The 22,232-nt window shown below is 36.8% G+C and overlaps 1 protein-coding gene across 1 annotated transcript; it reads right to left on the bottom strand.

Moving 5' to 3' along the window:
- Positions 1-525: 525 nt before the first annotated feature.
- On the bottom strand, positions 526-9,057 carry LOC145036157 (B3 domain-containing protein REM9-like). The gene is made up of 8 exons (XM_078984627.1): positions 8,925-9,057; positions 8,758-8,834; positions 2,203-2,306; positions 1,787-2,090; positions 1,500-1,692; positions 1,168-1,403; positions 990-1,069; positions 526-827 (listed from the first exon to the last, which is right to left on the bottom strand). Exons 3-8 carry the CDS (start codon positions 2,299-2,301, stop codon positions 702-704), a joined length of 1,038 nt encoding a protein of 345 aa, XP_078840753.1. The 5' UTR covers positions 2,302-2,306; positions 8,758-8,834; positions 8,925-9,057; the 3' UTR covers positions 526-701.
- Positions 9,058-22,232: the final 13,175 nt, after the last annotated feature.

The following is a 22,232-nucleotide window of genomic DNA, read 5'->3' as shown; positions in this document are numbered from 1 at the left end:
CGCACACCCTTCTCATTTCTCTAATCATTGGTTGTATATGAAAATTGAAGCCACCTATCACTTCAGATTCGGTAAATGGGTTCTTTTTTGTCATTGAAACTTTGAAGTTTTTTTGATCTGTGTTTTGTTGGAATTTCTTATTCGTCGATCATGATCTAGAATATGGGGTTTGGATTTGGATATTGAACGTTTTTTGATTTGTTTTTCATTTCAATTTCATGAACTAGATGTAGTAACTGTTGTAATAGAGTTGAAGATGGAAGAAGATGAATATGAGTTTCGAAGTTATTATGCAGATTAGAAGGAACTCGATGTAGAAGAAATTACAAAACGAAAATGGAAAATTAAATAATAAGGGAATATAGCCTTTAAAAAAAGTTCAAACTAAATTGGACAAAACTCGTAAGAAAATAAAACTTTTGGACTACCATTGTTAGTCCAAACTTTTTTGGCCCAAACATGGCAGTTTTAACATACCATAAGGACCACTCTTGCAATTTTATCTAATTTTAACAATAAGGATAACATTGACATACAACAAATGACTAACGATACCAAACTAAGAAAGCCTAGCTACCTTTAACTGATTCATTTTGCAAGTAAATTAAAGTTTACTATTGGCTTTTTCCCATTGTCGACGACCTCAATTTTGAAACAATCTCCTTCCTTCAATCCATTTGCAACACGGAATTTTTTCCAAGCTATATAATAGCGCCTCTATAGTTCCTCAACTCGACTGTCCATAACCTTTCGTCTTCTGCGTTTTTTAGGATCATTATTTTCTTATTGATTAACCCATTGAACGTGACAAATTCTTGTGGCAGATACTACAAAAAACACAATTCTTAATTAGTAAGAACTTTCACAAACTATCCCTAAGGTCGTTAAGTTTACAAGGGTTCTCAATTTGTTTTTGTAGCATATATAATTCCCGACAAAATGAGCTTCCTTCTGATAAAGATAAAAATTATATATATTTTTTCAATTACCAGATATGGTTTTTGTAGGTTGTAGGACTTCAATATGCCGATAAAGTACCGGTGGCCATCTTCTTCAATAGGAGTCAAACCTCCAATACAAAATAAACAAATAATTATGACTTAAATACATGGATGAATTTAAAGACTTGATAAACCATACATACAAAAAGAAAAAGAAAATATGTACAAGAAAAGCTGACGACAGGAGGCTTGTTCTTCTCTTTCTCGATAATCTCAAACTTGAATGCATCAGCTACCTTCAATTCATTCGCAACCAGAAAAGCTCCTAGACCGCATCCGAGATAAAAACATCTCTCATCTTTTTTGTTCAGCTGAACTTTCCATGATCGATCGTTATCGTCTACAAGAATCATATCTCCAGTTTTCAAACGACTTCGTTTCGTAAAAGTGAAGAGGAAGTTGCTGGAATAATTAGAAACGCCATAATATGTAAATGATTAAAATGAAATTATGAATATATACAAGGTATTTCGGTTTATGACCATAAGAATTAAGGGTTACATAGAAATTACAAGAAACAACTTTTTGAAGCAACAAGGCTTCAGAGTCGAAATAAAGTATGGGTAATCTTTAAGAGTCGAACTAGTTGCCTTCTTCATTGTTGAACCAGTCTCCTTCTTTACTTGAAATTTTTGGTCTTGAGATGCATAATCGTTCCTCTTGTGCTTTTTAAGGTTCTTCGGCCCTTTCACTATGCCATACAAAAAATGGAAGTCAAACTCGAAATATATATATATTTCCGTATGATATGCCAAATCATAAAACAGTAACGATAGAGAGCTTACTAATTGTACGGATCGTATCAGATACTGTGGGAGGCTCTTCTACCTCCATTTCGTCCGATATATTTGGGTATTGTCTTTCACATGTTGATTGATCAAAAACCAAAAATTCAAACATCATGCCTCCTTTATGTTTGAACACAATGAAATCGAACTCTTGAACTCCATTCTCTCTAACAAACCTCCTCCATCCGTCACCGAAGACCCCGTCATCAATGTCAACGGACCATTCATGACGCCCACGACTCAGTGTCGCTTTCGAGCATCTACCACAGTTCAGTTGCGTCAAGAAAGAACTTGGAAGAGACTGCAGGAAATGCATATATACAACTCAATGTCTACTCAGAGGAATGAAGAAGTACGTATAAATGGCTGGAAAATGAAAAGTGTAAAAGGGAGTGATGAATAAAAGTGCTTACGAGGTCAAATTTGAAGCCAGGAGTGATGAACTTGAAGAAATGAGTAGAAGGATCTGCCATGGCTGTTTTGAAGGAGTTATGCTGGGATTGCTGTAACATTTTGACTAAAAAGAGGCTATATTCATAATTAACGCAGAAAAGTGTAGACGTATATGTAGCTTTACATTTTGACTATACGTATATCTATATTTTTATTAGAATGCTCACTTCAATAAAAAATAAAAATAAATAAATAAATAAGAAAAATAAATAAATAAATAAAAACGTTCCTCAATGTAAAAGCTCTTTGACTATTTATTAGAGCTAGATCTACTTATAAAGTCTTCTGGTATGCTCATCACGAGTTATCTCGTGGTATACGTGGACCACGATCACGATCGTGCACACCATCCTGGTCAGTCATGGTTGTGGTTGGGCGTTGTGTGTTCCACGAAATCAAACGGAAAAATCTATTGGTTGATGTTTGCAACGGCTAGTTTCTTTTGCAACGGAATTTTTTTTTCTTTTTTACTTTTCAAACATATTAAACTTCTATAAATACCACACTTGTATTAAACATACTTACACAATTTCTTCTTTCTTTTCTCACAAAATCACACACTTCTTTTGCATTCTTCCAAAAACAATGGCTTCGAAAAGAATTAATTGGTCAGAAAATGAAGAAGTGAACTTAGCACGAGCATGAGCAGCGGCTTTAGAAGACCCGGTAACGTCTCCTAATTTTTGGATAAAGGTTGGAAACGTTTTTCATGATTTAATGAGTTGCCAAAATTGTAGTGTTAATGAAATATGTTCGAAGTATCGTGGTATGAGAGTTAAATGCATTAAATTCAATGGAATTTATAACTTTATTATAAACAACATACATGAAGGTGACCCGTTTGTTGTGGTTATGAACCAATATAAAGACACGAAACACATACTGTTTAAACACGTCAAAACTTGTCGAAAATTAAGAGAGTGCCCAAAATTTAGTAAGTAAAAATAAGATTTAAAAAGTACTTTTAAGTTGTTTGTGGTTGCATTTTTAAGGTTTTTTTATGTTTTTTTTAATGTTGTTTGTTTTAAATTAATATAATTTTGTTTTATTGAATAAAAACCTAGTTTAATAAAAAAAAATATGTTTTATTGTGTTTTTGAATTAAATTTAACTAAAAAATGTGTTATTGTGTTTTATTGTATTTTTGAATTAAATTTAAATAAAAAAAATGAGGTTGAGTGGTAAGTTAGTGGTAGGTATCACATGTTAGTGGTAGGAGAATGTGGTGCTGATGTAGCACCCACCACATATGTGGTATATAATGGGTATAACGGATGGTCTAATACCATTTCATATCCATCTCAACCTGACATCATATAGAAAATTATGTTTCTATATTATAACATATTAAAATATTAAAAGTAGAAAAGAAAAAAGAAAAAATAATAATACGATTGGCTCACCATTGCAAAACTGTCATAATAGCCTCAAGAAACACCATAATCCGACCCTATCTTTATATTTTATAATAGAAACATTTTTCTAAGCACCATTTGATTTGAAACTCCTTTGTCTTTTTATATTTTCAAATGATTATATTTCTAAGCATCACATTCATTTGAAATTTCTTTGTCTTTTCATATTTTCAAATGACTTTTCAAATGTCTTATAAGTAATTGATTTAGAATTTAACACCAAACGTGTTATATAAACTCTTACATGTAAGAAGGATGTCATAAGAAAATGAAAAGAAAAATTTTCAATAGGTACAATTCTTTTACAACGTATTTGCAGTGATGAAGTTCCTAAAAAAGTTCTACAACTAAAGGTTGTGGATGAATGTATCATTTTTACTCATAGTTTGATCATGTTAATTTTTTTTTCCACTAGTACAAATGAGACCATTTAAAATCATATGTTTAGAGATATTTTGTTTTCTCAAACCACACCATTCAAAATCATATGTTTAAAGATATTTTATTTTCTCAAACCTTACTGATGTGAAACCTACATAACTTTTTATATTTGTTAATTAATAACATTTATAATTTTTATAAATTTCCAATAATTTTTTGCATTCTCTTATTATATATGGAGTAATATTAGTATATTTTTCTTACAAAAAATCATCATTTGGTTGAAGATATTGTGATTCAAAAGTTTTCATATAGTTGGAGCATTCACGATCAAAATATGATAATTTAAAGAAATGGGTTATGTTACATTAATGGTAATTGTAATATGATTTTTTTTTTATTTCAACAAAAAAGAAATAAAGCTTTCTATTCTTTCTTTATATTCAGTTTCTCATTTGATCTTTATATGTGATTTGTGTGTATTTGTAACGCCCCGACCTTCAGGTAATTGACTTACATAAGAACTTTCTTGTTTTCAAGGTTTACTCAACGAGTTGGTAGCCCTACTCGTCGAGTAGCAGCGGATTGGTTTGTGTGTTTAGTGATCTACTCGACGAGTCCAAGTAGGGACTCGATGAGTATCAGCTGGCAGATGAAACCCTAAATCCCCGGGTTTTGGCACCCTATTTAAGGATCACATATTCCCCTTAGCCTCTTTTACTGCCTCTCTTGAATCCATAAAACCCTAATTCATGTTTTCCCTCTTTTGTGTGTGCTTTTTACCTTGAAAGAAGATCCTTTAGAGTTAAGAGATTGGAGTGCAAGAAGTTGGAGCTAGCGGTTGTTGTAGATTCGGATTCTTCTTGGGCTTGCCATCATTTTGAAGGTAACAAGTTGTTACCTTGATTCTCCTTTGATTAGAACCCATCATGGTTGGGTTTAGAGCCCTTTTTAGGGATTGTGGTGATTCTCTGTGTTGGGTCAAGATCTGAAGTTTAGCCTCTCTTTATCAAAAAGTTCAGTAATTGCCAAGCTATGACCCATCCCATTGCCTTAAGCCACTCCTTTTAGCTCGTTTTGAGTTATATCATCTTGCATGCACGTAAAGTTTGCAACTTTACGTGATAATCATGCCCTAGAAGCGTAGATCTGTAGTTTGGAGCCTTTGCATGACTTAAAAAGCTTTTTTATGGACGAGGGATTTAAAGTACTCGGTGAGTCATTTGAAGATGGTCACAGACTCGACGAGTTGGATGAACAACTCAGCGAGTCTGATGAAGATTGCCTTAGACTTGGCGTGCCTATAAAGCGGCTTGACGAGTCGGTTAGGGTTTTCCCAAATCGTTAGATGTGTATAAACTTGTCAAGTTGCAAGCGGGAAATCTCAAAGAGTGGTCTCAAAGCTTCGATCGCGAGTCTTACGAACTCAACGGGTCACTCTTGTGACTCAGCGAGTGGGCGAGTGATAAAGAAACTCGGTGAACAGCTTAGGGTACCCGACGAGTTAAGGTCAACATGGACTGTTGACCTTGACTTTGACCATGGGTTGACCCGTTGACTTTTGAGGACAATTTTGGAAAGATTGGAGACTTACGAGCATGGTTCGTAATAAATATATGTGGTGGTGTTCGTGTCAGTGATCTGAGAGTCTGAGCTTATTCCTGCGAGTCGGCATTGAAAGGTGAGTTATCCTCACTATACTCAAGGGTCTAAGGCACCAAGGTCGGCCCTTTGGAATGTATCTGGTTATGTTATGCTAGTATGATCTGTTAGATCGGTATCCTAGAGGGTAGGATAATATACTATGATATGTGGTATGAATTGTTAGATCGATATCCTGGTAGATAGGATGATATGATGAGCTATGTGGTAGGATCTGTTAGATTAGTATTATTTGTAGATCGTTATGTGATTATCTGTTATATGTGTACATGTCTGTTTGGCGGTTAAGGTTTATCTGCTTCGTGCGGAGGCCAATAGACCGGGGCATTCCAACCTATTGGTTGAGGGCTGGGGGTATTCCATCCCGAGGATGATTGGACCCATAGTGTGTTGGCATTCCAACCTGCTGGTTGAGGGCCGGTATTCCAACCCGATGATTGAGTGGACCCATTGTATACTGTGTTTATGATAATATGTATATTTGTGAGTATGGGTATTTTGGTGGAACTCACTAAGTTTTCGGGATTACAGTTTCAGTTTATTGTTTTAGGTACATCAGGGGATCGAGGCAAGGTAACGGCGTGATCGTACCGCTCCTTACATTTTGATATGTAATCTGGGAAAGACTCTGATAAATACTATTTTGGAAACAAATTTGTAATAACTATTGGTTTTTAAATGTTTTTCTTGGAATATCTTTATGATTCTTATTTTTCAAGAAAAACATTTTGATTATAGGTTAGTGAAGAATTGTCATCAAGTTTCTATGGTTTAATGGCATTAAATGAAGAAAGAAGATTCAGAAAATGTATAAAGGTTTTTTTGTTTGAGCAAAGTAGACGAATGTTAGTTTTTTCTTTTGATTTAAATGTATATTTATGTAACATTTTTATTTATATATTCAACCATCCAATATTCTTATTTATTTTATTGTAGTTTGTCTATTTTGATTATGTTTATTTTCTATTACGTTTTGTTGGTTTATCCTATACAACATATTTACAAGACAATATTTAAAAGATAACATATTTTTAACATTTTATATGTAATTATGATTGACTTATCATGATATGTTCTTCATATGAAAGTAATTTGTCACACCCCCAAACCCTGGATGGCAGAAACGTCCAGAGTAAATGACTTTCATTTATTGTATCATAACATAATGAATAATAGTGATCAAAGCAACACAACCATCATAATTGTAATTGGGAAAATTACATTGTATTCAATTCCCATTTACATTATGACAAAATGAGTGTGACGCTGAAACGTCCATCCTCACAACTTTGTAATTATCTTGCTTAACGATTCCGTGAGAATACAAGTAGTTTGAAAAAGTGTCAACAATTAAGTTTGTGAGATCATAAGAGTTTGTATGAAGAATTGTAAGCTTTTCCTCGTAAGATGATAGTGTTCGTTTCCGGAAAATCCAATATTTTCCTTAAAAATGAGTTGTAGTCTTAGAAACCCTAAGACCAAAATGTATAAGTATTTCTATACTTAAAATAGTAATATGCAGTTTTAATCTATATAAAACCATTTGAATGTATGTTTCCCCGTGCTAAATGTATCGATGATCTTGAAAATCAGTTGTAGTCTTAAAAACCCTAAGATCGAAATGTATAAGTATTTCTATACTTAAAATAGTAAAAATGTAGTTTTATTCTTATATAAAACCATATGAAGGTAAGTTAGCCCTGTAAACCAAATGTATTGTTAATACCCCAAGTGAGTTTTTTATAACCATGTTAATGACATAGATGGCATGTCGCGACGTTCTTCAGTCGTCGAACTATTATGACATTTGTCACCAAGACCTGTCAGTCTAACTGTAGCTAACAATTAGGTTGTGGGATCGTCAGTCGTGTATAGATCTATACACAAGTATCACGCTCTCTTACAAGAGACTTTGGTTATAAAAAAAGACTTTCATAGGTCTCTGGTAGATAAGGTGAAGACAATCTCTCACAAATTTGTACTAATAGGTTTACGTATAGCGTAATGAAAACCCTTTTGTAAGTGGAAGTATTATATTTCCATAGTAAATGCATAGTGTAAAATAATTATACCTTTAAATAATTATCTGTCCGCCCCAAAAATGTTAAAATAGTGTTAATAACCCATAAACTATACCAGATTATAGTTTATCATATATGCTTTGTTGAAATGAAAACCTTTGTATGTGTAATTATCACTTTAGTATGATAATAAAATAGTATAAAAAAATTATATATGTTTTTATATAATTATGAACCTTGTTCAAAATGTTACAATAGTGTTAATGTCCCATAAACTATATCTATTATAGTTTGTTATATATATATATATATATATATATATATATATATATATATATATATATATATATATATATATATATATATATATATATAGAGAGAGAGAGAGAGAGAGAAAGAGAAAGAGAGAGAGAGAGAGAGAGAGAAAGAGTCTAACAGGCTTATATAATCATAAATTATAATTATTTACATTAATCACAAATAAGTGAGTCTTTAGTATGAAAATGTTCATTTTTATAGTTTTTGACTTTTTTGTCCATGTTTTTAGAAAAGTTATAGAAAAATCATCGTAAGTCGAAATTTGGATCCGTAAACTCTTAGAGCTTAGAAAATGAGTCTACTTTGTCCATAATTTTTACTCTGACCTTAAGTAGTTCCTAACCAGAGTAACAATGTTCATTTTCACAGACTGGTACAAAAATATTCTGAAATGATAGGCGGTTTTGTAAAAATCACCATAAATTGTAGAAAAATCATATGAACATGTGCGAGGAGTCTTTAAAAAGGTATAGACCTGAGCTATTTGAATATTGTATAGTTTGAAATATATTAAGTGTAAGAAGGGTAAAACAGTTCATGAATAGACCACAACATTTCTATAAAAGAATGATTTTTAAGCTTAGATATGTTTTAGTGACATAACTTGTATTTTTAGTTCGCAAAGCCTTTGAATCATCCAAATAGGATTTGTTTACTTGTATTCCCCCCCCCCCCCTAAAACTTGGAAAAAATAAAAAAATGAGGGGTATGAACTCACCTTTGGGTGTTTTGCTTAATGAAGAAAGGTTGGTGATGAAAAGTTCAAGTCAAGAACACTTTGAAAATTTGAATATTCTATGAATAGTAACATATGAAACATGTGTAAATGGATTGAAACTTGTATAGAAGTATATAGAATCACTAGTAGATTAAGAAAGGACTTACCAAAAATCGATGAGCTAACTTATGGAGGATTTTGCTTGAAGAAATTGATGAGTTCTTGATAGAATTATGGAAGAAGAAGGAGGTTGAAGATGATGAAGTAAGAGGGTAAAGGGGCCATAACTTTTCAGGGGGAGAAGAGGGTGGGTGGTGGGGTGAGTAGAGTGATTTATGAGGGGTGGTAAATGGGGGAACATGGATTTAATTAAAGGTGGTCTACTTTTAGGATTAGTAGTTAGCTAATTAAGACAAGAGTACATCCTAATTAACTAGTGATTTTTATAAAAATAAAATTCAAACCTTTATAAATCCTAGCATTTTTATAAAATGGTTGGGTTTTTATAAAGAAAATAAAGTTTAAAAGGTGTATAAAATAATTAATTTGAATTATAAAAATTCAAATTATTATAACAAACATTGTTATCATATAACAATACGTTATATGAATAGTTAGGTTAATTTCCAAGTTTGTTTCGTTAAGTTTTGGTGTTTAGATGGGAATAGATTATGTCGTATTTGGTGACGAATTCACCAAAAAGTTGTGTTTGTAGCATTTGTTATGATTTTGTCACGTAGTGTTAGTTAAGGGTGTGCATCAAACCGTACAAACCACATAAACCGCCTACACCGCACCAAACCGCACCGCATAATGCGGTTTAGATCTTTAGTGGTACGGTTTGCAGTTAGCAATTTCGATAAACCGCACTATATGGTGTGGTTTGCGGCTTTTAGTTTCAAAACTACAGTTCAAACCGCATCTCATATATATATATATATATATATATATATATATATATATATATATATATATATATATATGTATATATATATATATATATATATATTACATTAGCTTTTACAAAGAAATTATATTATAACTTCACCTCATGAATATATAAATTAGTTATAAGATATTGTGATATAATATGTTGAATAAGATGTATAAATATTTGATAGTATTAAGTAATAACCATAGATATATGTTAAAAAATATTACAATATAGTATTTCATTAATAAAATATAAAATTTTAATTTAGATCAAATGATTGAAAATAGTTTCAAAGTTTAACGACTAGTCAAACTACACAAACCGTACCGAAACCGCAAAAACGCCTGTAACAAACCGCACCGCAAACTGCGGTTTACACCTTTCGCAGTGCGGTTTGTGTATTCCAAAAATCTCAAACCGCGTATACGGTGCGGTCTGTGATTTTGACTGTAAACTGCACCAAACCGCACTACGAACACCCTGTTAGGTTTACAGACCCCATTAAGTTGTGTTACAATTATTATTTATTTCCAAATAATATATAGTTGAATTATTGAGTTGTTGCGTTATCAACCCTAATTAGGGATTATAGTTTATCATCAGATAAAAAAAAGTACTTTTTATTAATCCTTGTAAGTCGTACATTAGGAACATCAGGAAACATAACGTTTATCCTAAAACCCTAAACTAGTCGAGTTGACTTTGGTTGACCCAAAATTGAAAATTGTCACATAATTTATCCATATTACTACGACAATAATTATATATGATATTTACGAAAATATATATTATATGTAATTTGTTTAACATATATATGCACCTATGTATGTTATAAATTTATAATTAAAGATATTTATGTTTAATAATTGAAGGGATTAAAATGATGCATCAAAACCAATTATTTAGATGAATATAATAATAATAATAATAATAATAATAATAATAATAATACACATTTCCAAGTACCGTATCCATTTGAAACTCCCACTACAATTCAAGAGTTTTCTAATTTGTGTATATTTATTAGTTACAACTCAAGAGTTTTTAATTTACAATTATTAATTAGTAATCACTAATAATTTTTTATTTTCATTTCTTTTATAAGGTTGTAAAGTTTTGCTCATTAAAAACATTAATGTATTTCAAGAGATTTGTGATTTAAATATAAAGAGTTAATATAAATGTTATAATAGATGTTTTAGTGTTTTTATCTTATTAAAAGTTGTAGTGTTTATTTTTCATATTTTTTATTATTCGTTGTATATATATCATTTTTAATATAAATGTTATAATAGATGTTTTTATATTTTTATGTTACTAAAAGTTGTAGTTCATATGTTTGTTTATACATTTTGTTACCCGTTATATATAGATTATCATACGTCTGATATATAATTTAAACAATTTTAAACGGTTTATAAAATTATCAAATAATTGTATATATTACATTGATTTAAAAAATTAAAACTATAATATTTAATAAAACTAATATGTTAACTATATGTTTGTTTTACTATTAACATTTTGTTTCAAAATAGAAATATTAAATAATAATTTGGCAAAAGTTATTATTTGAACTATATAATTGTATTCTCGCGCAACGCGCATGGATTCGTCTAGTTATGATTAAAATATTACCAATAGTTAAGACTATGGACACTATGTTTCCAACAAGACTGAGAATAATGTCAATGATACAAGAATTTACACGTTTTTATCCCACCAAAAAGGTGGGAGACATACATAATATGATAGTCATCCTTATACTGCATTTAGGGTGCATTTGACTTAGACATAACGCCAATGATGTCAATGTGAAAAATTGACACTTTTATTGCACCCAAAAAGGTGTAGTGGGTGCAAAAATCCTGAACACATTCCTAATCTTCACTATTGTAAATAGATTTAGAAATATTTTTCAATAGAGTCATATTTAGTGTAACAAAAGGTGCAATGAATAGACTGGATCAGATCTTTAACTATAGTAGTGATGAGTAATGGATATTCTATTAAAGTAAACCTAATTTCAAATACAAATCTTGCTTTTAACCTCAACAATCACCTCTTTGATCTCCAACGTATACTTCTCCCCTTTCTCCACCCTCTGCAAAAGCTCCCTGTTGATCCCATCTTGTTCCTTCAAGGCATGTTCCACCCGATCAAGCCTAACCTTCAGATCTTTGGTGGATCGAGAAACGTATCAGCAACTTGTAAAAGACTATGATAAGTAAAATGAAGTCAAATAGGAAAGGACACAAAGATACTTACAAATTGCAAGAAAGAGATCAGCTTCCTCGGTGCCTCTTTCACTCCAAGGTTCTCTAAATCCAAAGTCTCAGCCGACTTCCTCTTCCAGGATCCTAGGGACTTGACGGTCAAATCTACTGAGGCTCTCTTTGGAGGAAGATAAGATGAGGACTTCTCCTTCTTGACCACAAGTTAGCCACTAGACATGGCGGAGTTAATATCAGCAAGGTGAACTGAGCACTAGAGCATGTAGCATTAGATCCTAAACATAACAAAGGAATTCAATAAGTTTAGGATACTTCATGAAAAATAAAAAATAGACAGATAAAGATCTTTACCTGTCGACATGGGGGTAGTAGCGGATGAACTTTCTTGAAAGTTGGGTTGGTCGAACCTGAAGGATCTTTCAGTCTCGGGCAATGCAAAGAAACTCCCAATCTTCTCATCGGTATCTTTAGTAGAATGGATGATATCCTTGAACTTGAATGCTGCATCAAAACAAATAAAATAGGGAATTGTGAATTTCAGATCCTCAACGAAATAAAATAAAATCCTACCCTTTCTAACCAAATTTCTTGACAGGAGATCACCATCGGGGATGGATTTACATTTCACAAAGAAATATTTCTCTTTCCAAGAAACATCATTTTGTTTCAACTTCAAAATAAGATTTGATTTATTTATTTTGACTTTGAGCATGAAACTAGAAATCCCAAAAGTTTGGAGATCATAAACATTGGTCAACTAAAATAATCACATGCGTAGATCCTTAGATTGATTCAATTGATCAACCTAAAATAAGATCCTCCAGATCACAACCATAGTTTGGATGGAAGCAAACCCAAGTAGGAGAGACGAAGTCAAGTTTGGCCTTAGCATCAAAAATCTTGAAAATGACGTCGGCAGGAAAAGTTTCGATCGATTTCAAGTACCCATTGTCATTATCATCAAAAGAGCAAGTCCCCTCGTAAGACATGGTCTTTTGATCAAGGAAGTCCTTTTTGGGAAAATTAAGGATACTCGAGCAAAAATGGAGTGCCTTTTTACTTATGATCATCGAACAAGAAAGATGGGAATAAAGGAACAAGAAATTTACCTTTGAGATAACCGATAATGCTTGAAAGAGAGCTAAAAGAAGTAATAGAAGATTAATAACCATTAACCCCCATTTATGCGGATTAGTAGAGGATAGAGAAGTGATTTGACAGTATAATCATATCTTTTGAACGGATAAAATTCTATATGTTAGAGTTTGAATTTCAAATCATTTATTTCTATTTAAGTAAATTATACACTTTAAGTACTTAAAATTAATTCAAATATTTTGTAGGTATAATTTGGGGGCAATTTTTAGGGCCAAGATCCTCAATCATATCCAGGATCCTTGATCTAAGGATCCTTAAGCCAATCTAGGATCTCGGATCTTAAAGGAGTCTTAAGATCCCGAACATACATCAGGATCATAAACATCGCCATTATTATTTCCTAACAAGTTTAATGGCTATATTTTGTGTTTATTTCTGACATGTGCAAAAATGGTCAACATATGACTCATTAAAAATGAAGAATCACTCCAACCATGCTTAAAATCAAGGAATACCAAGTTAAAGCACGTAGTAAATACTAGTTCAACAGGTCCCTGAAAATCTCGGACTTGTAGTTACTTAACCTATACTATATATACACTTATAAATGACACACAACAGGCATAATCTTTTGACACCTTATAGACGTAGAGCTAGGAAAACACTTGTAATTGTATTTCTATCATCATCTCTACAATTTACATTCAAATCAATAAGATCATACAAGCCAGGTGATCATTATCACCTCCCAAGGTTTGATGTTGGAGATCCTAGCAAGGATCAACGACTTTCCTTGTAAACCACTTGTGTTATTTTTTTCTCAATTGAGTACTTACATTATTCACAACACCACATCCTATCATACACCTTGATTGATTTCCACTTAGTCGATTTTTGACCAAAACAATAACTTATTATAACCTCTAGAAATATTATTTTCCTAAAATAATAATTTTCCCTAATCAAATACAAGGGTTGATTATATTTATTAATAATAAATATTTAATATGTTCCAACTTGATTAAGGTGTGACCTTATAGGTTCATATATTATTAGCAAATGTCGTTCAATAAGGTTTCTTGAGCATAAAGCTCCAATAATGTTGGGTATCATCCCCTACCATTTGAAGAAGAATGTAAAAGTATCTTACATTTTTTAGGTTGTGATCAAAACAATAATGAAAATATGGGGATCTCCTAGCCCTTGCATCCAAACCCCAAACAACCCTCACATCTGAAACATAAGCCAAGAATCCCAAACAACCCTGCCGAAGAAATCTCCTAGCCCTTGCATCCGAATAGAGAGTTAGCCCATATGAGGCTCTCTCTTCATGAATAACCAGTTCTCCGCTACTTGGGGATCGAACTCTAACCAGCTGGAACTCACATTCTATCCATCCCGATGATCACCTTTAATCCCCGCAACGGAATCGGAACCAGATCAGTATGAAACCTCTCCTCGAACACATTCAGGATACTCCTTCAATATACCCTCGCAGCACTAACGGTGCAGTCATTTGCAATCTCCATCTTAAGTGGGGAATCCAAGGTCCCTGGAACATCCCAAAACTTCTTGTTGAGTGCAAGAGATACGAATGATCGGGTAGCTCCCGAATCAAAGAGTACATAAACCGATAACCCATTGACCAAGAAGGTCCATATACAAGATCATAATAGCAAAAGCATAACAATAAAATAAATAAGACGGGAAAATAGATCATATACCGGTCACGACGTCTGCCGTTGCTTGGGCCTCCTTCGTGGTCAGCTGAAATGCACGGCTCTTCACCGCAGAAGTCTCCGCCTTAATCTGGCGGCCATCAGTGATCCTCATTGTGATGGGTGTAGGCGCCGCCACTACTCCTCCTCCTCCTGGCAACCTCGGACAATCGCCTTTTAATGACCAGTTTGGTTGTAATGAAAACAAATCAAGCCATTCTTAGGGTTATCCCTGATCAGGTGGCCCCGCTGGCGACACGTATAACATGATGAAGCTGACGCCCGACAGGCTTCCATATGTTGCCTGCCATATTTGGCACAACGGCCCCGGCCCTGCTGTCTTTTGCTGGAAGAATCAGAGGTCTTAGGCATCTTAGCCTGACCCAGTCATTCAGGGTCTTGCACCATGAAAAACTCACGAACTCTCAAATTTTGTCTCTTAGCATGTGTAAAGTCCAAAATTGGATCTACCACTGATCAAAGAGAAATAGGAACCACACAATACGAAATAATAAGCACAGAAAGAACAAACCAAGCTTGCATACGCTTTATAGCCTTAACACGTCGGATACAACTTGGTGGAACTGGAAAAATACGAAAGGCATCAACAACCTAAACATAGGACACAACACCCTATTTATAGACCTCATGATCGTGAGCAGTTTACGTTCGTAAGGAGTTTACGGCCGTAAACTCTATTACAACCGCAAACTATTACAAAATTGTTTTTCATACACAACCCCTATCACTAGCTACTATACCTAGACCAAACCATTTTACAGGGCCTTTCAATCTCCCCCTTGGTTTGGACTAGCTCGAGGCCATCCCCTTGTTAACAATCATAACGTCCATTTGTCCCATGGCTCCATTCCACATACGCTTGCTCAAAATCTCAGCCACCATTTTCATGTACACTTTAGCACCTTCTTCATGTATATCTTCAACAACTTTAAATCTGAAAGTTGCTAAGATAGTGAATATCCCATTTCCTGAACTGCAACAAGTCTTTGCGATCATAGAGCCTGATGCACCCATCTTTAATCTTAATGATGGCACCAGAAGTAGTTTCATAAAAAACCCAGCATTCCAATGAAGTAAGAGACCCATCTGAAAAGCCTTGAAGCACCGAAAACTGCTTGACTTGTTTCGTTGCGGGCCACATCACTATCTGCAACGGCTTGTCAGTGGATGGTTCCAAAACATATGGATGTTCAAATATGACAGATTCTGCAGTGGGCATAGACGGAAATCCCTTTTTAACTTGATCATCAAGGAAGTGCTTGAATTGAGTAACTTGTGGATTATTCATTAAATTGATGAATGGAGCTTGAGATAGCTCTGCTAAATCAACCCTCGTGAACGAGCTAAAATCTGGCTATTCTTATACAACTCAGAATTACCGCTCTTGCGAATGCTATCCACATCTTAAGGGGTTCATGAAATCCCCAAGAAGCAACTCCCGATCTGTCTCCAAACGTATCTCGGAACCAAACCAGTTCAAGATCAGTAACAGTGATTAACGGTTCACCCCGAGACGCATTCAGATTAATGTTACTCTTAAACAGCAACTGTCCTTACTTCACTTCTTCTTCTTGACCACGACAAATGATTTCTGTAATATGTGGAGCCAAAGGAGGTTCATCAACTCTACGATTACCAGTACCAGAAGACTGACCGACTGGTAGCTCAACTGGGAAAGCTTGCACATGAAGATTGATCCTCTGTTCTTCAACAGACGTTTTATATTTGTCTCCAAGGTCTACTTCAAGTTTCTTCTTCAGTTCAAAGTAGCTTGAAGTTATCAGATTGAAATGATCTTGCAAGTCGGAAATCTGCTTAGTCTTCACCTTTTTATCCTTTTTGAGCTCGGCCACTTGTACACCAAGATTAGATTTATCTAATTGCAACTTAGAGACTTGAATTGTAACAACCAAAGCTTGGAAAGCCAAGAAAAGAAAGAAAACCCTGATTTTAAGGGGAGACGCGGCGAGTCCAAAGAGGGACTCGGCGAGTCCGAGCGGGATCCGGGTCGAGGTGTAAGCGACCGACTCGGCGAGTCGGCCAAGGTGACTCGGCGAGTCTGGTATGATCAAGGAAAACCCTAAATCCCGGACTTGGAGCTTATTTAATTGTCTCACGCTCTCCCCTAGGGTTCCTTTACTGCCTCTCTAGCACAAAACACTAAACCCTAGCCGCCATAATCGTTTTGGAGAAAGATCTACCCTTGGTGAAGCTTTTTGGAGCTTGCGAGAGAAGATAGTCGTTGTGGAGCAAGAAGGGGGCCTTGGATCCAGATTGGGTGGAGCATTTCTGAGCATTTAAAGGTAATAAATCGTTACCTTCCCCCTTTTGTTTAATAGATCAACCATGGCTATGAGATTTGGAGCTTTTATGCCATGCTTAAGAACTATTTCGAGTTAGAAGCCCAAATCTGAAGTTGCTACTTCAGATCTGAGTGTATCTTGGCCTAGAAAGTCATAAAGCATCTGTTTTTGGGTGGATAATGAAGCCTCTTTGTCTTAAACCCTAGTTTGGATTGTTTTAAGATTAGATCTCTTAATCTACACGTAATGTTTGCCACTTTACGTGAGGTTTAGGCCTTAGAAGTATGGATCTATGAGTTGGAAACCTGTTTGGCTCGAAAAGCCACTACATGGATTAAGGACTGAATAGACTCGGCTAGTCCTTTGAGTGGACTCGGCGAGTAGTATGAAGATGGAGGCGAACTTGACGAGTTGGATGAACAACTCGGCGAGTCTGTTGAAGAATGCCTTGGACTCGGCGAGTCTGTTCTTGGACTCAGCGAGTCAAGTCGCGAAACCCCACACCCTTCGAGTCAAGGCTCAGATTAGTGAGTTGTGTGGGGACTCAGTGAGTTGGACAGGACAGAACTCGGGAATCAGTGAACTCGGCGAGTCAGTAGACTGACTCGGCGAGTAGGGTCAACATGGAAGGTTGACTTTGGCCAGGACTTTGACTTTGTTCGGAGTTGAGTTAGTTGACTTTTAGAGGACTGTCAGGCTAAGTGTCACTTTGTTATTGGTAGCTCGGAGCGTAGAAGAGCAGCGTTTCAGACGGTGGTTGGTTAGCAATCCGAGGGTTACCAGCAGAATTTAGCAATGGGTCTAAGGCCACAATGCCGACCCGTTCAGTTAGCAGTAGTTTCCGGACTTCGGTACGATGCAGTAGTTAGTATGTTTGATGCCTTCGTGGCTCAAACATGATTTATGTGCTATGTTTTATGTGTTATGTGTTCCGGGCTATGGCCCGATGCAGTATGCAGTATATGTGTTCATGCTAGTTGATATGTTATGCTATGTTATGCTCAGTCAGTTAGTCCGGACTTCGGTCCGATGCAGGGGACAAGGTCCCAGTCAGTTTCCGGACTTCGGTCTGATGCAGGGGGCAAGGCCCCAGTTAGTTTGGACTTCGGTCCGATGCAGGGGACAAGGTCCCAGTCAGTTTCCGGACTTCGGTCCGATGCAGGGGCAAGGCCCCAGTTAGTCTGGACTTCGGTCCGATGCAGGGGAGAAGGACCCAATTAGTTTCCGTACTTCGGTCCGATGCAGGAGGCAAGGCCCCAGTTAGTCCGGACCTCGGTCTGATGTAGTGGGCAAGGCCCAGTATGTGCTTTATATGTTATTGTATGGTATGTGGTAGTTTGGGGGAGCTCACTAAGCTTCGTGCTTACAGTTTCAGTTTTTGGTTGCAGGTACTCAGTTTTCAAAGGTGGAGCTCGGAGAGATTGCAGTGCACACACCATAGCCAGCTAGCCTGGGATGTTTTACTCTGATAATAAATTTGTATTTCGAATTAATGCTACGAAATTATGTTATGATTTATGATACGGTTTTTATGAATATGGTTTTAGTAATGTTTTAAAAAAGAAAATTTTAGTTGTGATTTTTGGGATGTTACAAGTTGGTATCAGAGCCTTGGTTTGAGGGATTCGGATACACTTCGAGTGTGTCTAAACTCAAACTAAGGAAATGGTAAAGGTTTTCAAAAGAAAGAAATTTCCGAAAGAAATTTATGAGGAAAGAAAGAGTTTTTGAAAAAGCGAAAAGAAATTTTAGAAAGAAAAGAACTTTAAAAAGAGAAAAGGGTGTAGTGCATGCAATCAGCCAAGCTCAAGTAAGTACTCCCAAATTACCCATGCAAGTTTATGTGATGATTATCAGTTTCAGTTTCAGTTTTAGTTCCAGTTTCAGTTTCAGTTTCGGTAGAACAACATGCTAGATTAGGACTAAGGATCTACGGAGGATGCCTTATGTGCCTGTTATATGTGCTTTTGATCTGCATGATAGTGCTGAATAGATAGTAGTAGGATAGCCTATTTAGGTTATGCCTGAGTTTATGAGTTGTGTTGCATGCTAGTTCAGATTCTTGCTATGTGGATATGATTGTTGAGTATGTTATGGTTAGATTTTTCCCTTATCTGAATGCTGCTTGCTTTGTGCATTGTGGGATTCTGAGTGATGGGAGTTAGCCATTAGGTGGATATGACACGTCACATGTGATCAGGGTTGAATAATCTCAGAGTGTTGGATTTGGTCCTATTTTGCAGTTCTCGTTTGAGTCTAACCATTGTAGGAACGAGTCCTTAACTTGAAGGATTATTTGAACCTCGTCACATGTGATGGTATCCAGATGATGGCTAATTGGCATCACAATGAGACCTTCAACATCTGAGGGCTGGTTTGAGTGGAGTCAAAGGTTTCCCTAGGGTAAGCCTAGGATGAGGTAGTGCTGGGAGCAGTAGTAGTAGAAAAGGGACCTAGTGGAGTCGAAGCAGTTCTTGAGGAAAGTATGAATAGATGTGGAAGATAGTATGGGCCCGTACTACCGAAAGCAGAGGATCTGTACTCGATTCGGGAAAGGCTGATACATGACCAGGAACCTGGTAGTGAGTATGTTTGGTCTCGCAGCAGTGAGGAGTATTCGGATAGTGGTTATGTCATATGTTTCAATATGGTAACACTGAGAGAGGGACCAGCGGGCGGATCAGGCGCCGGAGCGGGGATCAGGCTCGGGTTCAGGGGCCGAGCAGCTCGAGGAGCGGATGAGAGAGTTGATATCAGCTGAGGTTACGTGCAGTACTCTAGCTCAGACTCCTGTGATTTTGGCACGGTCAAGGAGGGTATAAAAGAGATTTTAGATGAGAGGCTGGAAGCCTTCTATACTGAGATGATGGCTTTGTTCGGAGCGCGTACCTTGACATTTCAGAAGTTCAGGGCTTGCGGGGCACCAGATTATCATAGGGCTAGGGACCCCATCGCTAGCAGCAGATGGTTAGCTGATGTTGCCAACGCGTCCCGTACGAGCCGGTGTCCTGAGGAGGACAAGGTCAGACTCGCTTCCTGTCTTCTGAAGGACAGAGTGAAGGATTGGTGTGAAGAGATTGGTCATGACTTGGAGTGATTTCTCAGCTAGGTTCAGGGCGGAGTTTTCGCTGATTATTGAGGTGCAGCAGAAGGCCCGATATCACGAGGTGCTGAGGGATGACATCAGGGAGTTCGTGAGCAGGTTCGGCTGTAAGACGCTGGAAGATATGATTTCTCGGGCCAGGGAAAGGGAAACTGATTTGGAGCAGATCTGAAAGAGGAAATCGGATGAGGTTCAGGTAGCTGCGAGTTCGGGCAAAAGGCCCAAGGGATCGGATTCGAGATCGAGGGATTATCAGGACCGTAGTCGGTATGGGAAGTGCGGCAGGGCGCACGGGGGCGCGTGCAGGAGTGGTAGCGGTGGTGAGTTTGGCTGTTTCAAGTGCGGTCGAACTAGTCATTTCAGCAGGGATTGCATTGTTACCACCGCGCAGGGATCAGACTTGATATGTTTTCACTGCAATCAGTGGGGCCACAAGAAGGCCTAGTGCCCCAGTTTGTTTTCAGCAGGACGGGTGATGACACCTGCCCCTGCAACCTTGAGGATCACGGATGGCCGTCAGGGCCGTGCCGAGGCGCCTGCAGTAGGAGGCAGGGCTTTCCAGATGGCTACTTTAGAGACGAGAGCAGCGCCGGACGTTGCAGGTATGCGATTTCCGCTTTCAGTTCTTGTGGTCGTGCATGATGTTATATTGTTATGGTTCTGCATCATTATCGTTATGAGCATTTCATTTTGAGCGGTTTGATTGTGATCGAGTTATATGCCATCTGCATACCTTGGATTTTTGGTTAGTAGTCAAGGGATGGGTTTTATCGAAAAAGGTTACTTAGGGTCCAGTAAGTGTAGCATGCCTTGGAGGGACTCGGTATGTCTCGCTATTTCGGAGCCGGATAAGTTTTAGAAATGGAATGGTTAGCCCCTAGCTATGGTAAGCGTCAGATTCCTAAGTAGATTAATTATGGAATGGTAGCAAGGATTGGGATTTCTATTCATTGAGCAGTGAGGTGTGAGCAGGATCGAAGTAGGGGAGAATCGTCCGAGTATGTGAGGGCAAGAGCACGCTGACCCGGAATGAGTATGTAATCCTTGAAAAGAAAGGATAGTAGCATAGTAATGGGTGGATCAAGGAGTTCAGAATTGGAAGTTGAGGAACTTCCCAACAGTTAGTTCATGTAATCGATATGGTTAGTAGCTAATTGGGAATCCATGTTGGAGGACCGCCGTTAAGACTCTATTGAGTCGGAAGAAGGATCTTGAGAAAGTTTAGCAAGAGATGTTCTCGTGTTAGTAGTTAGTGGTAGAGACATCATGTAGGGTTGTGTGGATTCAGGAGTTGGATGTTTGGAAACTTCCCAATGTTAGTTTCATGTTCTGGATTAGTAGACGGTTGGTTTGGGGACCAAGTCGAAGAATTCCTCGACGGAACACTAATTTCTTCAAGGATATAAGATGTCGAGGTAAATGTAGAATCCGATGATTGAGGACTGATGTTGAGGAGTCAGGATGAGGAATTGCTAGCAGAGCTAGGGATAGTCAGGAAGTCCTCGGAATAGCGATTAGTAAGCAGTCAGATAGTAGTAGTAGTGTTGTAAGTCTGCGGGGGTAGCCATAGCGTTCACTAGCAGTCAAATAGTAGTAGAGTGATGTAAGCCTGCGGGGTAGCCGTAGCGTTCACTAGCAGTCAAATAGTAGTAGAGTGATGTAAGCCTGCGGGGGTAGCCGTAGCGTTCACTAGCAGTTCGATAGTAGTAGAGTGATGTAAGCCTGCGGGGGTAGACGTAGCGTTCACTAGCAGCCATACAGTATTAGGGAGTTGTAGGTCTACGGGTGTAGCCGTAGCATTCGCCAGGTTAGTAGACAACATGATCGCGTTATCTGGACGCAAAGGGGGGGGGGAAGCAGTAGTACCCACCAGTTCGTGTGCAACAGCGGGCATATAGAAATCCACGGGTTGGGTTTCGAATTTTCCAGAGTTTAGTCATGGTTGAGCCCGCAATGCGACAGATGGATCGTCAACACAGTCATGAGATCAGGGAAGCAGTGAACCATTGGGATTCATATATGTTAACGGCTACCATTAGCATGGCAGCCATCATTCTAGTCTTG

Source organism: Lactuca saligna, chromosome 3 (assembly GCF_052625555.1).
Source record: "Lactuca saligna cultivar CGN05327 chromosome 3, ASM5262555v1, whole genome shotgun sequence".
Lineage (NCBI taxonomy): Eukaryota > Viridiplantae > Streptophyta > Magnoliopsida > Asterales > Asteraceae > Lactuca > Lactuca saligna.
The sequence above is the reverse complement of the archived record's forward strand: the minus strand, read 5'-3'. Positions and strand labels throughout refer to the sequence as shown.

Coding starts and splice junctions, on each gene's coding strand:
- LOC145036157 (XM_078984627.1), bottom strand. CDS start 2,301: ATGTTACAGCAATCCCAGCATAACTCCTTCAAAACAGCCATGGCAGAT. Junction 1,404..1,499: donor TTTCTTGTAATTTCTATGTA/ACCCTTAATTCT, acceptor TAATTATTCCAG/CAACTTCCTCTTCACTTTTA. Junction 828..989: donor ACCTACAAAAACCATATCTG/GTAATTGAAAAA, acceptor TGTTTTTTGTAG/TATCTGCCACAAGAATTTGT.